A 15,201-nucleotide genomic window follows, 5' to 3' on the forward strand; every position below is an offset into this window, starting at 1 on the left:
TATACTACTATAATTGAGAATGCATGGATACTTCAGGAAAATAGTTCAAATATGTAATTACTGGCCTCAATTTAGAAGAAGCTGCAAATCTTGAATGACTTCTCAAGCAGAAGACATCCATGCTACTGTTTGAACAAGAAGCTAGGTACTGTTTCAGCTTTTAACAAAACATTGTTGCTAGTTTAGAAAGTAAAATACACTGCAGTCTCTAGGCAATAACAAAATGCGCAACTGTTCTTTCAAAAGAAAAGATGGCCGGATGACAAGAACATAACTAGTCCTGGTTGCTTCTGAAATTACCATGTTTCTCATGTTGCCAACCATAGCCCTGTCCACCATGACTTGAATCACCAGAATAGTTTCTGCCCCCTCTTTGGAGTTGTGACCTGTGATGAGGTAGGGGCGGCTGGAGGGACGCAGGTTGTGACATCAATATACCCTTGCTATCTCTGGTGTCCATGGAATTACTACTCTGTCCACCTTCCAATCCTCTGTTGGCTGACAGCGGAAGTGGCAGGTTTGACTGCCCAGCCAACTGCCCCATATTCCATGGTCGAGGATAATTTTCTGGAAAATTCCTATTTCCTGCAGCACCAGGTGGAAAACCTAGCAAAGACCCTTGTTCTGATCCCCTTTCAGGAGTTGAGTCTAGCCTAGGCATCTCAACTGAAGCAGCACCATAAAATGGTTGGGCTCCCTCAGGTGCAAACTGAGGATAACCAAATTGATGAGCCAAGCCTGGATTCGAACTCACAGGCACTGCAAAGCCATGAGGTTGGGGCATGTGCACTGGAAATGAACCCTGAGCATCAAAACCTTGCTGAGGCAACCGGTTCCTTTCAAAGCCTGGAGGAGGATTACTATCAAACTGTTGATCTAGTGGCTGACTTTGGATTGAACCAGTGAAAGGTGGCTTTTGTTGCATAAAAGGCCTAGGGAGCTGTTGGTCTCTAGTTTGAGAATGATGACCTTTGTCTTCCCGATCATGTGCCTGGGAACCTGAACCAGGAGAAAATATGGGCCTAGGTGCTGCTTGCACTGTAGATTCAGATGCTGCAGGCTTTCTAGCACTGGCATATTCTGAAATGTTCCCATCATTCTCTAAACGAAGAAGATCACTGTGAGTCTCATGAATATGAGATTCAAACTCAGTCTCCTTCAGAAAGGACTTGAAACAATGCGGAGCTGCACAGATGTAGACCCCTTCCAACATTTTTATTGTCTGGATCTTCTGAATGCGTTCATCACAGCTGAAACAAAAAAAATGTAGTTCACAACGTACCCATTAGATCAGTGAAACAAGTATGGAACAGGTAAAGCCAAACTAACCAACCTAGTTTACTCACAAACAATTAAGTAGCAATACAGTTGAATAAAGATGCATAAGAAATCTCTAGATGATGCTTATCATGACAATCTCAAATTCTCTCGATGAAATTCCAAAATTTCCAGACAGAATTAAAATCAATCATCTGCCATAACAAGGGCTGATGAAGCTCTTCATAGGAACAACATCTCTCTAACTTGGAAGAAAATTTCTAATAAAATGGTATTTCGAAAACTAGCCCAAGCTGATATAGGATTAAACTAAAAAACTAAGATGTCTACTTGACAAAAAAGGAAATTTCAGGTCTGACAACAGAGATATGATACTGAAACATGACCTGACAATATCAATGAGAAATTCAGATTTAAGTAGAACAGCCAAGACCTAAAGCATACACCTTATAGTACCCCAATGCTGCTACCAGCAGCATATCCCCTATAAATCACTATATTGTTAGCAATCCTTTTGACTTGCCATCTTTAAATGTGAGGATGTCCAAAATAATATTTGATACATAGTTGATAATTTTATATCCTACAGGAATGATATTATCACTCTTAAAAGTGGAGAAACGGGATATGAACTTACAGGTAGCAGACAGAGTCGGTCCTGGCACAATCTAAGCAGAAGATATGTTCACATGGACTCTGCAAAAAAGAAGATAGTAAAGATCATTTTGACTCGAAATGTAGTTGAGAGAAGTAAGTATAAAAGTGAATGTGTTTCAACAGTTCATAACATTGATAATGTCATCCAACATGAGTCATACACCAGCTTTCAAAAGCATAACCCAGTTAGTGTATGACATACAGCCATTTTGTAGTAACAAGAAAATGTTCTGCCAGACTTGCCACATTACACACAAGATAATAGGAACAAGCATTAAACAGACAGTGTATGAAACTGGACAAGTTATTCAATAAATGCATCATCATTAAAACAAACACAAGTTCTGGAATATGCGACATACATAAAACATAGGAAATAGTTGTCATCTGGAAAGAAAAATGGGTAATTGGAAGCGACTTAAATGTTTAGATTTCAAAAGTGAAAGATACTCTTGTACAAGGAGACCCAGGGTTATGCAAGGCATCTGAAATATAATGCAGGATCTGGGCATCAGGGAGGCTATCCACACTTGGTCCAAGGGAGAAGATTTTACCCAAGTTTCTTGCATAGACAAATTTCTGATCTCACCAGCATGGAATTAACAACTCGAAGTTGTTAATCAACTGGATCTTCCTAGAGTCCAGTCATAGACCAATTATTCTGGAACGTAGTGAGTTTGATCCTAATTCTTCATACTTACAACAACATATCTGGTTTAATCCTACAAGTGGGGTCTAATCCTTCTTACTTCAAGTTTGAAAACATGTGGCTACAAATTGAAGGTTTTCTAGACATAATTGAAGGCTGGTTGCAGACTACAATATCACTGGCAATCCACCTTTTATTTATTTATAAGACCGGCAATCCAGGCTTTATCTTAATCTAGAAGTATCAAAACTCTTAAAAAAAATATGAACAAGCTAAGACAGGGAAGTGTTTGGTATGTTAGCACAGAGAAGCATGGCCTTAGATGAACTTTCAACCTATAATAAACTGCTAACACAGAGCCCAATCACAAGACAGAAAAATAAGATGGTGACATCAAAGCTGGACTTCAGCAGCGGGCCAAGATTGAAGAAGACTCCAGAAGACAGTGTCAAGATATCTATGGCTCAAGGACATGGATTTGGAAAATCAAGTACTTTCAAAGAGTTGCAAATTCTCATAGAAGGAGCAACTGCTTTGACAAACTGATGATAGAGGACGTAATCACAGAGGGTAAAGATAGGATAAAAGGGGAAATCCTCGACTTTTATCAGAAATTGCATTAGTGAGAGAGAGAACAAGAGGCCACTAACAAGGTTTGAAATTTGGCCACCAACAAAATTCAGGTTAACGTAGACCTTGAAAGTGCATTTGAGGAATAGATCGCGAAAAACATTACCTCGTGGACACCTGACAAAGCCCCAGGACCTTGAAAGTGCAACTTGGTAGTGTATATAAGATAGTTGCAAAAACACCAATCAGAGATACTGAAATGGTGATTGACATACTAGTCTCAGGACACCAAAGTGTTTTCAGGCAAGTCAGACAGATCATTGATGCAACACTGATTGCAAATGCATTGCTTGACTAGAAACAAAGACAAAAACTCTTGGAATGCTATGCAAACTTGATGTGTGAAAGGGCTTCTGATAAAGTTAATTCACCCTATTTGTCGAGTGTGCAAAATAAATTGGCTTTGGAGAAAGATGGGTTATATGGATTAGATTTTGCACCGCAGTCAGATACTCAGTGATTCTTCTCATCGAAAAAAGGGCACAAGGCAGGCTCTAGACTTTTCTTTTCATTTTGGCTAAGGAGGGGCTCAGCATATTACTGAATAGTCCAGAGAACTTCAGCAGATCAAAGGATTTAAAGTTGGATTTAACTCTGGTGGAACTGTGGGTGGCATACCTACTTTATGTTGATGATGCTCTCATCTTTTGTGGTGCTGAGAGATCACATATTTCATATCTTACCCTTACACTGTCTATATATGAAGCTCTCTCTGGGTTACAGATAAATATGCTCAAAAGCACATTATATTAGGTCAATGATGTTTCAAAAATTGAAGGAACTGGCAGGAATTCTCTGTTGCAACGATGGTCATTTAGCAACAACTTACCAAGGCATGCCACATTACGCACCACATTCAAATCTTTAGAGATATAAAGTAGTCTTGAGAAGTTCAATGAAAAAATGGCTACTTGGCAACTGCAATACGTATCAATGAGAGGAAAACTCACTGTGATCAAACGTGTATTAGATAGTATTCCTACTCATCTGATGTCATTCATTCCAATACCAAGAATGGTCGTGCGATAATTTGGCAATCAGGATATCATTCTTTTGCGAAAGCAATAGTAAGGGGCACAAATTTCAGTTTATAAATGGGTGCCAAGATGCCAAAACAGGTAGGACACATGGGGATCAAAGATCCGACAACTTACAACAAATGCATGTTAATGAAGTGGCTATGCAGATATGGATAAAGTGATGATACTCTTCGGAAGCAAGTAGTCAGCGCAAAGCATGGCTCACAAGATTACTGGTGTGTTAAATTATCTAGGGCTTCTCATGGTATTGGATTATGGAAGTACATCAGGAACTTATGGGATGATTTCTCTTAGATATCACATAAAAGATGGGTTTGAGGAAAATCATATCAAAATTTGGAAAGACTCATAGCTCCCTAGATCACCTCTGATGCTGGATTTCCAAATTTATTTCACATTGCCTCAAATGTTGAATCCTACATTGCACAGGACAGACTTAATGTTGTACAGGATCTACCAATTAGAAGGAACTAAAGGAACTGTTGAACAATCTATAATGACCAGACGCCCACAAACAACAATTAGGAAGTCCAACAGATCAAAGAATAGGGCAAAAGTTAAAGGGTTGAAGATTGTATTGTATACTGACCAGACGTCCATACACAGCAATTGGAAAGTCACAGCGGGTACAAATATGTACTCGTTTACCAGGCTGGCGCAGGGACCTCCGGCCAACAATTTTGACGAGAGATGCAAGATTTACAGAACCAACGCTCTTGGCTACAGGAAGATCAGCTAAAACAAGATGATCAGGACAAGCAACTCTAACAGTTTCAGGAGGTGTCCCCTTAACAACTCCACCACTCTCATTTGCTCGCTTGTTAAGCAGGATCCGAAGCATCTTTTCCGATTAACTCTGTTTCTCCGCCCTACTTCAATTTAAGCGGCTCTAGGGTTAAGCCCCAAATAGTATAAATGATAATCTTTTTTTTTTTTTGATTTATAATGTAATCTTTTTTTAATGTTTCTCGCATTTTACTTTTAATCTCAACTTAGATTCCTTAATTAAGCATTTTTTGTCACATTTGGCAATTGAATAATACACTTACTATTTTGATGTTTTTGTCATTGTTGTCTTTTTAAAAAGAAAAAACTTTAGGCCCGCTCAGGCTGATTTTAATAATTGACGAAATGAAAAATAACTTGTCCAATCGGACAAAGTTGGCTGACCCAAAAACAACCAAATGAAAATAGAAAGCAAATTGATAAATCAATCTATATTAGAAAAGCATGAATGTTCCACTCAAATGTTGAACTATGAAAATATACCTAATATATTAATTGACTTTTATGTCCGTAAATATTTATTAATGAAACAAGTTAGAGGTAGATGTAGTTGTAACTCTTTTATTATTTACACCATGCATAAGCCATGTGTTAAATGGTTGAGATGTTTTTAGGGGATAGAAGAGAGGTGTTCGTCCCTTTGTTCTTCTGTGCTGAAACTTGAAAATTGCAGTGAAGGAAAATCAAGAAACCCCTTTGCAGTTAATTACGGACATGTGCCTTCATGCTTCATTGTCTTGATTTTGATATGCTCGATTTTAGGATTCATGTTAAAAAGGTTTACGTCTATATATATACTACAAAATAGAGGAATATTCATAAACATTGGTACTTTAGTGCCTAATTACCAAACATAATGGTCGTTCGACTAATTACCAAATGTAGCATCAATTTTGAAGCTTGTTGTATCACTGATACATCTTTCTGAAATTCATGTTGTATCACTGATACATTTTTGTGTCGTAGCACTGATACAAATTTTTGAAACTCGTGTCATATCAATGACAATGCAATATTGTTGTATTTGTTCACTCAATCTAGTTGGTTTCACTGTATCAATTCGCTCAACTTAATCGTATCAACAGAATCCTTTTTTTTTTAACATTGGTAAAGTTGTATTAAGGGCATGTTGCCCACCTTCAAAAATTTACAGCCTTGACCAAAATTACAAGCTCCCTATTAATTCTATAATTTGATCTACATCTTCTATACAGAGCTATTTACACCAAAACAGTAAATATACTTAACAATTAAATTTTACTTTGCGAATGGAACTAGATCTATTTCAAAACATCTCCAAATTTTTCCTTCCGCACTGACCATCATGTGCATGATGGTATTAGCTTCCACCAATTCTTTTGAGTCTTGCTAACAACCCCCCCCCCTTTCCCACCCCCCACCCCCACCCACCTGATCCAGTAACTAAAAGGTCAGAAGTGTGTTCTAGATCTGTATAGTGAATTTGCAGTGTAGGAATAGGTGTTTGTTGTTTCCCCAGTCAAATTGCATAGGAAACATCTAGGGACTAGTTGTTTTTCTTTCTTTCTTAAGACTTCTTGAGTTAAGCAGGTTCTTTTGATGACTAACCAAGTGAAGCATTTCACTTTGCTAAGGATCGGTCCTCTCCAAATACTCTTCCATCTGATTATGGTAGCCTCCAACCCCAACTTCTATTCATATCAACTACATCTTAATTTCGTTGAATACATTGATTTTACGGCAGGTCCGTGGTCACACATACAACATTCATTTGGAGGTGTTAACAAAGCACTCAATTTTGTTGGATACAGTTTCTCAATTTAGTTGGATATACTGATACAAGTTTTTTTAAAAATCCAAAGCTTCTTGCCTCTATAACAACAAACACTCGTATGCAACACTGATTGCAAATTGGTAGTGTGTATAAGATAGAAGCAGAACACCTAGCAAAGATAATGAAAGATGACTAATAAACTAGCTTCAAGACATCAAAGTGCTTTCATTCAAGTCAAAAAGATCATTGATGCAACACTGATTGCAATGAAGTGCTTGACTAGAAACAAAAGACAAAAGCTCTTGGACTTCTATGCAAACTTGACATGCGAGAGGGATTTTGATAAAGTTAATTGACCCTATTTGTTGAGGGTGCAAAATACAGTAGGCTTTGGCGAAAGATGAGTCATATGGATTAGATTTTGTATCACCACAGTCAAATACTTGGTGATTGTGAACGGGAACGCGGGGATTCTTCTCACATCGGGAATTTATGGGATGATTTCTCTTAGAAAATATCACACACAGTTTAGAAGAACTAAATGAACTGTTAATTTTGTTACAAATACTGCAGTCCTTCACTTTCTCTAATCACACAGATGATAGTATAAGTTGGGGCAACACAAAAGGGGTTATTCACAGTGAAGGCAGGCTACAAATTTTCACTAACTCAGTTGGGAATGTTGAGCAATGGCTTTGGAAGCTCATACAGGATATTTTTATTTTATTTTATTTTATTAAGGTTCTTATGGGATAACTATATAACTACCGCCAAACTCAAAACTTTTTTTTGGGCAGCAATCTATGAAGCTTTCCACAGGATATCGTACACTCAGATAGTGAACAGTGTCTAGAGATTAACAAACACCTCTTCCACAGGATATTAGGGCAAAAGTTAACGCTTGAACATTCTATAAACACCAGACATTCACAAATAACAATTAGAAAAAGACAACAGACACAAAAATCAGATGGTATTAACTACTGATCAAAAGTCCATAATTAGAAAATCACAGCTGATACAAAAATTAAGGCAGAAGTTTTAAGAGTCGTAGATACTATTCTACACTAACCAGACGTCCATAAACAGCAATTGGAAAGTCACAGCAGATGCAAAAATGTACTCGGTCAGCAAGCTGTCGCCGGGACCTCCGGCCAACAGTTTTGGGCAGAGATGCAGGATTTACTGTACCAAGGCTCTTGGCTACCGGAAGATCAGCTATGACAAGATGGTCAGGACAAGCAACTGTAACAGTTTCAGGAGGCAACCCGCCACTCTCATTTGCTGGCTTGCTAAGACGGATCTGAAGCATCTTTTTCCGATGAACTCTGCTTCTCCACCCTACTTCAGGCGGTTCTAGGGTTAAGCGCCCAAAATAATTGAAACAACTGTATTTATATGCATATCATCCATCTATATCTATAAAATATTAATCGATTTTATGTCCTTAAATATTTTATTAATAAAACAAGTTAGAGATACATGTAATCGTAATTCTTATATATACACTACATATAAGTTGTAAGTTAACTGCAATGTTTTTTTTGAAATTATCGAAGAAGAGAGGTGTTCGTCCCGTTATTTTTATTTTTACATATAAGTTATGTGTTTATTGAAATATCTTTTTGGAGATTATCGAAGAAAAAGGTGTTCGTCATGTTATTTTTATATGTTGAAACACATAGACTTTGATGTTTCACTTTCTTATAAGTTATGTGTTAATGGAAATATTTTTTGGAGATTATCAAAGAAGAGAGGTGTTTGTCCCGTTATTCTTATCATATATTATTATAAGTGCGAAGCACTAAAGTGTAAAGTTGAATTACTTTTTTGCTCTTGCACTAATTAAAATGTTATAAAATATTTATATTAATTAATAATTATAAACTACTAATCCAACACAAAAGTTAATCATTCATTAGTTATGAGTTACACCTCCTTCAATATGACTTTCAAGTATTTTCAGTTTTCTAAGCATAAATATATTTGCAATTTTCTAAGCATCAAGATCTTTTTCAATTTTCTAGATTTATATTTAATTTAATGAAATTAAATGGTACAATAGATGCATCGAATCTCGTTATATCAACTCCAACACCTGCATCTTGATAAACCTTCGAGACCTTCTCATTATTGTCAGAGGGCAATGCTTCTGATGATTTAGACATTTCATGCAATCACTCTATCCTAACTGAAATTCCGGAATGGTTCAAAGAAGTTGAATAGTCAGAAACGAAATTTAGGAATATGAATAGTTAACTCATTAGTCTCTCTCTCTATATATATATATAAATAGCGTAAATCTATTGTCATTTCTATACTTTTATCCTCTCTACATAGTTTTTGATATTTCTTGTATTTGTTTTTCTTTAATATATATCTTATTCTTGATTTGTTTTTGCTAATTATTAATTCTTATTTATTTTTCTTCTATTTCAGTTTTTTATCTTACAATTTAGAATTCTTCACTTCTCATTCACATCATCAGGTAAGTAATAGATATGATGTTCGTTTCACAAAAATATAATGTAATATGTAGGAAAATTGTGATATGTATGACATTTTTTAGTAGTATAAATGATATAGACTTTAGATCCATACAAAGTTATTATTTCTTTGAGGGGATACTTTTTTGAAGATGTATACCCAATATTAAATTAGATATTTTAAATATTTCAACCATTTATGTCAAGTTTTTTATTTGTAAATATAGATCGCTTATATTATATTCCATAACATGATTATATTTTAATAATTTAATTAATATTTTCCTGAAATTTTACATATGAAAGGACTCATAATCTTGAATCAAACAAAAAAAGTTGTTCGTGCAATTGGATGTTTATATATCGATTAAATTTTCTAATACCAATAATAATTAACTTTTCTAATACCAATAATAATTAACTATCTCTATCACAAATATACACTATTTTCTTATAAGTGTATCTCATGAGATTGACAATGATACATTACCCACCTTAAAGAAACATATATTGATCAATATTTGTACATCATGAAATATGACTTTTACTCGGCAACAACTTCTTGATATGCATATGTCAACAAAAAGGAGGTGATAGTTTCTTACACAAGATACAAACTTTACCATGTGTCGAACACTTGCAAACATAATCACTGTTACTTGTGTAAACTAAAAATTATTTGTTGTTAAAATATACAAAAATTAAGAAAATGTTGTACTAAGTATAAGATATATTATAACTATATAAGAAAAAAATCACATATATCAATTTAATTGATTGTGTATAACTACAAACAACTATAATTCTTTTTTAAAATTTAGTTACTAAAAATTACTTGCAAATGTTAGTAGCATCTATATCATAAATTTTTTTTTGTACTAACTAACACAAGACACACGTGCAATGAACGTGCATAGAGACTAGTATATTGGAACACATAAGCCTTAATGTTTAACTATCTTAATTTTGACACGCTTGATTTTAGATTTATGTTAAAAAGGGATTAGGCCTATATCTATATTACAAAAGTGTGTGTGTGCGCGCACGCGCTCGCGTGCGTGCGTGTCAAATAATTATAAAACGTTTCTGTCGCCTAGTGAATAAATTTTTGATGAATTTTTAATGGGTGTCGTTGGCAGAAGAAACATATTCCCACGCCCACAATGCGGGTTCGATTCTCGTTGCCAACATGACTTTTTGGGTTGCTCATGTATGAACAGGCTTCTCAACTCTTTTTTTTCCAATTGATTCTTATTTATTTGATACTATTCTTTATTAATTCAATTGGCTCCTTTTTTCTATAATTAGCTCTTATTCTTTTTAATCTTCCTTTTCACTAATATTGATCTCTTGATATGAGTATTATGTGTTTTTTTATTTAAATTATTTTTTAAAAAAAATAAATTAAAAAATGATGAATATTATTATGTTAGAGGTCATTTACTTTTAAGATTCTTCCGATCTTCATTTTCTTGATAAGTAAGACGGTTGGGTTGAAATAAATTTTAATTCTTTCTCTAGTATGTATATGCAACAACACATAAAGATAATGAAATGTGAATATATTAAGTTAACACTATTAGATAATTTATACAAATTGAAATTATTAATGTGGAAAATTTATTTTTCCTCAAAGTTTTAGAGAATAAGGCTTCTAAATCCAATTTTTTTAAAATTGTTTAATTATTACTAACATGCACATTTAATCAATTTATTATATAAAAATCAAAAAAGTCAAATAATCCAAATTGTAACCCAAAATTAAGGAACCGATCCATTTATCTTGCTTGGGCGATGTGGCACTCACAACCTTCAAATCCTAGATCCGCCTCTGGTTAAAGATAATGTATCAACATGTCAGTTAAATGTCATTTAGATTACACTTGAGGGCATTTGAGACTTTTTTGAAAGATTAGAGGGGTGAATTAAAATTTCCTTTAGCCGACTTCTTGTAATTTTCAGTTGACTCACCTGCACATTAACAGAATAGATAAACAATAATAATAACTTGCAGTAAGGAAATAACACAAAGTGTTTTTATACTGGTTCAAATCACAATTTGGTGTCTAGTCCAGTCCTTTTGGGTTACAAGGATTTCCTTGAGAACTTGGGTGTTACAAAATGTTACAATTAAGAGCCCCATTTAACACGCAAATCACATCTTCTTCTTCGACACAATCTCTACTTGTATAACCTATACTCAGATTTTTTTTTATCTTTTCTTTGCAATTATTCATTCAAGTGTCTACAAAGTTTTATGAAAGATAAAAGAAGATTACCATATAAGTTCAAATAAAGTGTGTGCTTCACAACTATGGCTAAGAGAGATTTATATAGCTTTGGAGGACTTTGATCTTTAACGAAAATCCAAGGGAGTTTGAATCAAGGATCTGGTTAATTCCTTGATTTTATTTTAATTGATTTAATGAGTCATGTTCATATTAGATATGTCTATGAACAAATCAATTTATTTCTTTATGATGATCTTATTGTGGTCTTGAATCTTCTGATCTCACAAACTTGAATGTATCCCTTGATTTCAATTTCTTCATTGTAGTCTTGTTAACTGATGTTGTTATCTTGAGAGTATCTTTTAATAGATGCACATTATCTTTTCCTTCCTTGTTTTGTAATCTTAAATATATTTTGCAATCTGAGTATACTTGATTGATTTCTGGAATCTTTAATTGATTCTAGAGATCAAGACATATCTTTATTCTTAAATCTCTGATTGATTTTACAGATCAGGATATATCTTTATTTCTTCTTTATGCTTTGGTTTCCTTTCTTGTTGATGTGATTGCGTGGGAAGATTATGAGTGTGTTTAAGTGTCATTCATTATCAAAATCAATGCTAAGGAGTTAACATTTTTAATATCAACTAAAGCAACATGTCCTTTGAACAACAATTGGGCTTTCCACGTGTCATTCCCCACATGAATCTCCATCCTTTCCATATCTCTACACATTTTTACCCTTTCCATAAACCTTTTTGATGTATTGTCTTAGTTTGAGAGAGATTCAATTGTTAAGAGGTAACACAATATTCTTTATCGTTTTTCGGGCTCTTTTTCAAAAGTTGTCATCTCTATTTTCTTGTACTATCGTTATCGGTGTCTTTAGAGTTATTTTCTATTTTTTTATTCATTGTTTGGAATGTTTCTTCTCCGAATGGCAGGCCAAAATTACTTGTTTTAGATTGTTCTCACCGGAGAACTGTGAAAAATAATAAAGTTAATTTTTGGAATATGATAGATTGTTCTAGTAATGTTTCTAGAATAGTGTAGGATAATATTTAGGATAAAAAATATTTAGATATCTAGAAGATAAAGTTTCACTAGAATTTTCTTTGTAGAAGTCTCTAGAAAAATTTCTAGAACCATCCGTGAACAATTATAAATATGGATGGTCTTGTACATTTGTAACCAATCCAAATCAAATAGTCTTCTTCTATATCAAAGTACTTTTATCCAAAATATTCTTTCTCCTTTCTAACTTCCTCTTCCTTAGTTGAAACTTTCGATCTTAGTTAACGATCTTGGGTTAGCAGAAGGTTCCCCAATTATACTCTTTTTCTGCTATTCTCTACATGGTATAAGAGTCATAGTCATTTTTTGACTTTTGAATTTTATTCAAGATGGGTTAGTGGTAGATTCAACTGGTTTGTTGATATGGATTTAGTTGTTGTGTTAATGGACCGGAGATGGAGTTGTTGAATCAATCCAATTACAAGGTATTGAAGACATGTATGAAATCATACCTTGTGGGAGAGGAATTGTAGGATGTTGTTAATGGGAATGACACAAGTCCTCTTGCTGACGGACTAAAAATAAAAGTGCATACAAGAAGTGGAAGCAGGTTAAATTGTACGTTAGAAGGTGCACACTAACACGAGTCTTACAATTACAACATTAAAAAGAACGTTTAAAAATATTAATATTTTTGTTACTATGCTTTCATTTTTATTCAAACCGTTAAGAATCGATAATGTGATAATAAAAATAATCAAAATTAATTATCAATTAAATATTAAACTCACTAAATTTGAATCGATCATAAATCAATTTCTCGTGACACATAATTATTTGTAGATATACGTGCGCACATATATAATTCTGTAATTTTATAAAATATACATATCGAATTAATGACATATTTATATATATTATTAATTGGATTTAAAAAGTCGTGAGTCTTAGTATCATGATTATTTATACATATTTATATATGTTCTTTATTATTTATTCAATTGTTTTGTTGTTGTGTTTCATGTTTATTATTTATATGTAAAAAAATGTAAGTAATGTGGAAGTTAAAAAGTTTATTTTAATATATCTAATAATATTGATAACAAAATATAGAGATGAAAAAAAAAAGAGAAAAATTATATAAATTAACAAACTATTAATTTAAATAAATATTATAACCATAATTTGATTTAATTGTAATTCATATCAAACATTTGTCGTTCGCCCTCTCCCTAAAATTCTCGCTCGTCACTCTCAATTTCTCGTTCGTCATTCTCTTTCTCGCCTCACTCACTTTATACAAACACAAATATATAAAATGTTTTTGTGTTTGTATAGAGCGAGAGAAAACTATATATGTAGAAATTCATATATTTTCGTCCTATACACTTATAATTATACAAATACAAATCTTCTCTTACCAATTCTCTTTTGTCTTTCTCGCTTTATAAAAACACAGATTATACAAATTACAATGTATAATTTGTGTTGTATAAAGCGAGCGATAGATTTTGATATAGAAATGCTTTATTTCGATTCAAGTGTATACAAATTTAAATTTTATGCATATGTACAATTACATAAAATTGTTGAGAGGTTGCCAATGATTTATTTAAATGTGAGGTTGCCAACGATTTATACAAATGAAAGAAATTTATATAAATCTGATGAGCGCAATTATAAAAACTATAACTATCACATAAAATAAGACTTTATGTCTAAAATTTACTTTTAAAAAATAAGGGAAAAGGTTAAATATGTCCTCTAAACTATTCGAAAAAGTCTAGATATAACCTTTGTTTAAAGTTTGGTTCACTCATGCTCTCGCCGTCCAACTTTTGGTCCAAATATGCCCTTATGGGCTTTAGTTGTCATGTTGGACATATCCAACTCATTTTTCATTTCTTTAAAGAAAAAAGACATAAAGTAACCATTGAAGTTGTCCCAGATTTTTAGAAGACACTTTAACTTTATAACTTATTTATTACCCACTAAACAATAATGAACCAATATTATTATACCATTTTTCGATCAGCCCCAAATTTTAAGATGCAAGTGTGTTCACACAACAATCAATACATGACACGTGTTAATTTAATTAAATTTTTTTTTTCATTTTAAGTTTTTCTTTATCTTTTTTTTTTGTTTCTCTTTCTCTCTTACTTTTTGGATTTTAATTTTGATTTATTTTAAATTTTATTTCATCTTCCATCTTTCTCCATTTTTCTTTTTTTTTCTTCACTTTTCTTTTTCTTCTTCTCCGATCAAATTCTATTCATAATATTATTTATACTTTACTAAATTACTAATAACAAAATTAATTATGTGTCTAAATAATTTAAAATTTTAAAGTATCATCAACTACTCATTTTAGACTCATAATTTTAAAAGAATAAATTAATTTTCAAAAATTGAAAGTACTTAATTGAAATTGGATAAACAAAAACTATATGATACTCCCTAGTCATCTCATTAATTTTGCTCATTTTCATATAATTTTAAAACTAGAAATGATAATTTTGAAAGAATCACAATTCTTCGAAATTTAAAAAAGTTTAATTGAAATTTACATAAAAAAAAACTAAATAATACCTAATAATCATCTTGAAATCTAATGTGCTTGTCAAATTGTTCGAATGTAATATAATATTTAGATATAGTTTTAAATTAAAGA

The 15,201-nt window shown here is 32.9% G+C and overlaps 1 protein-coding gene across 2 annotated transcripts; it reads right to left on the reverse strand.

Annotated features, from left to right (window-relative positions):
- Window positions 1–31: 31 nt before the first annotated feature.
- LOC101255125 (E3 ubiquitin-protein ligase HAKAI homolog) lies at window positions 32–8,539 on the reverse strand. Of its 2 annotated transcripts, none has more exons than XM_004246297.4 (3): window positions 7,866–8,539; window positions 1,916–1,974; window positions 32–1,250 (listed from the first exon to the last, which is right to left on the reverse strand). In XM_004246297.4, exons 1-3 carry the CDS (start codon window positions 8,103–8,105, stop codon window positions 275–277), a joined length of 1,275 nt encoding a protein of 424 aa, XP_004246345.1. In that variant the 5' UTR covers window positions 8,106–8,539; the 3' UTR covers window positions 32–274. The 2 variants fall into 2 exon arrangements, with proteins under 2 accessions (XP_004246345.1, XP_069144967.1); XM_069288866.1 differs by lacking the exon at window positions 7,866–8,539 and adding an exon at window positions 4,844–5,114.
- Between the last annotated feature and the right edge of the window lie 6,662 nt (window positions 8,540–15,201).

The sequence above is a fragment of the Solanum lycopersicum genome, chromosome 9 (assembly GCF_036512215.1).
Source record: "Solanum lycopersicum chromosome 9, SLM_r2.1".
NCBI lineage: Eukaryota > Viridiplantae > Streptophyta > Magnoliopsida > Solanales > Solanaceae > Solanum > Solanum lycopersicum.

Coding starts and splice junctions, on each gene's coding strand:
- LOC101255125 (XM_069288866.1), bottom strand. CDS start 5,095: ATGCTTCGGATCCTGCTTAACAAGCGAGCAAATGAGAGTGGTGGAGTT. Junction 1,975..4,843: donor TTGCTGTGTATGGACGTCTG/GTCAGTATACAA, acceptor TCTTTTTTGCAG/AGTCCATGTGAACATATCTT. Junction 1,251..1,915: donor ACCGACTCTGTCTGCTACCT/GTAAGTTCATAT, acceptor TTTTTGTTTCAG/CTGTGATGAACGCATTCAGA.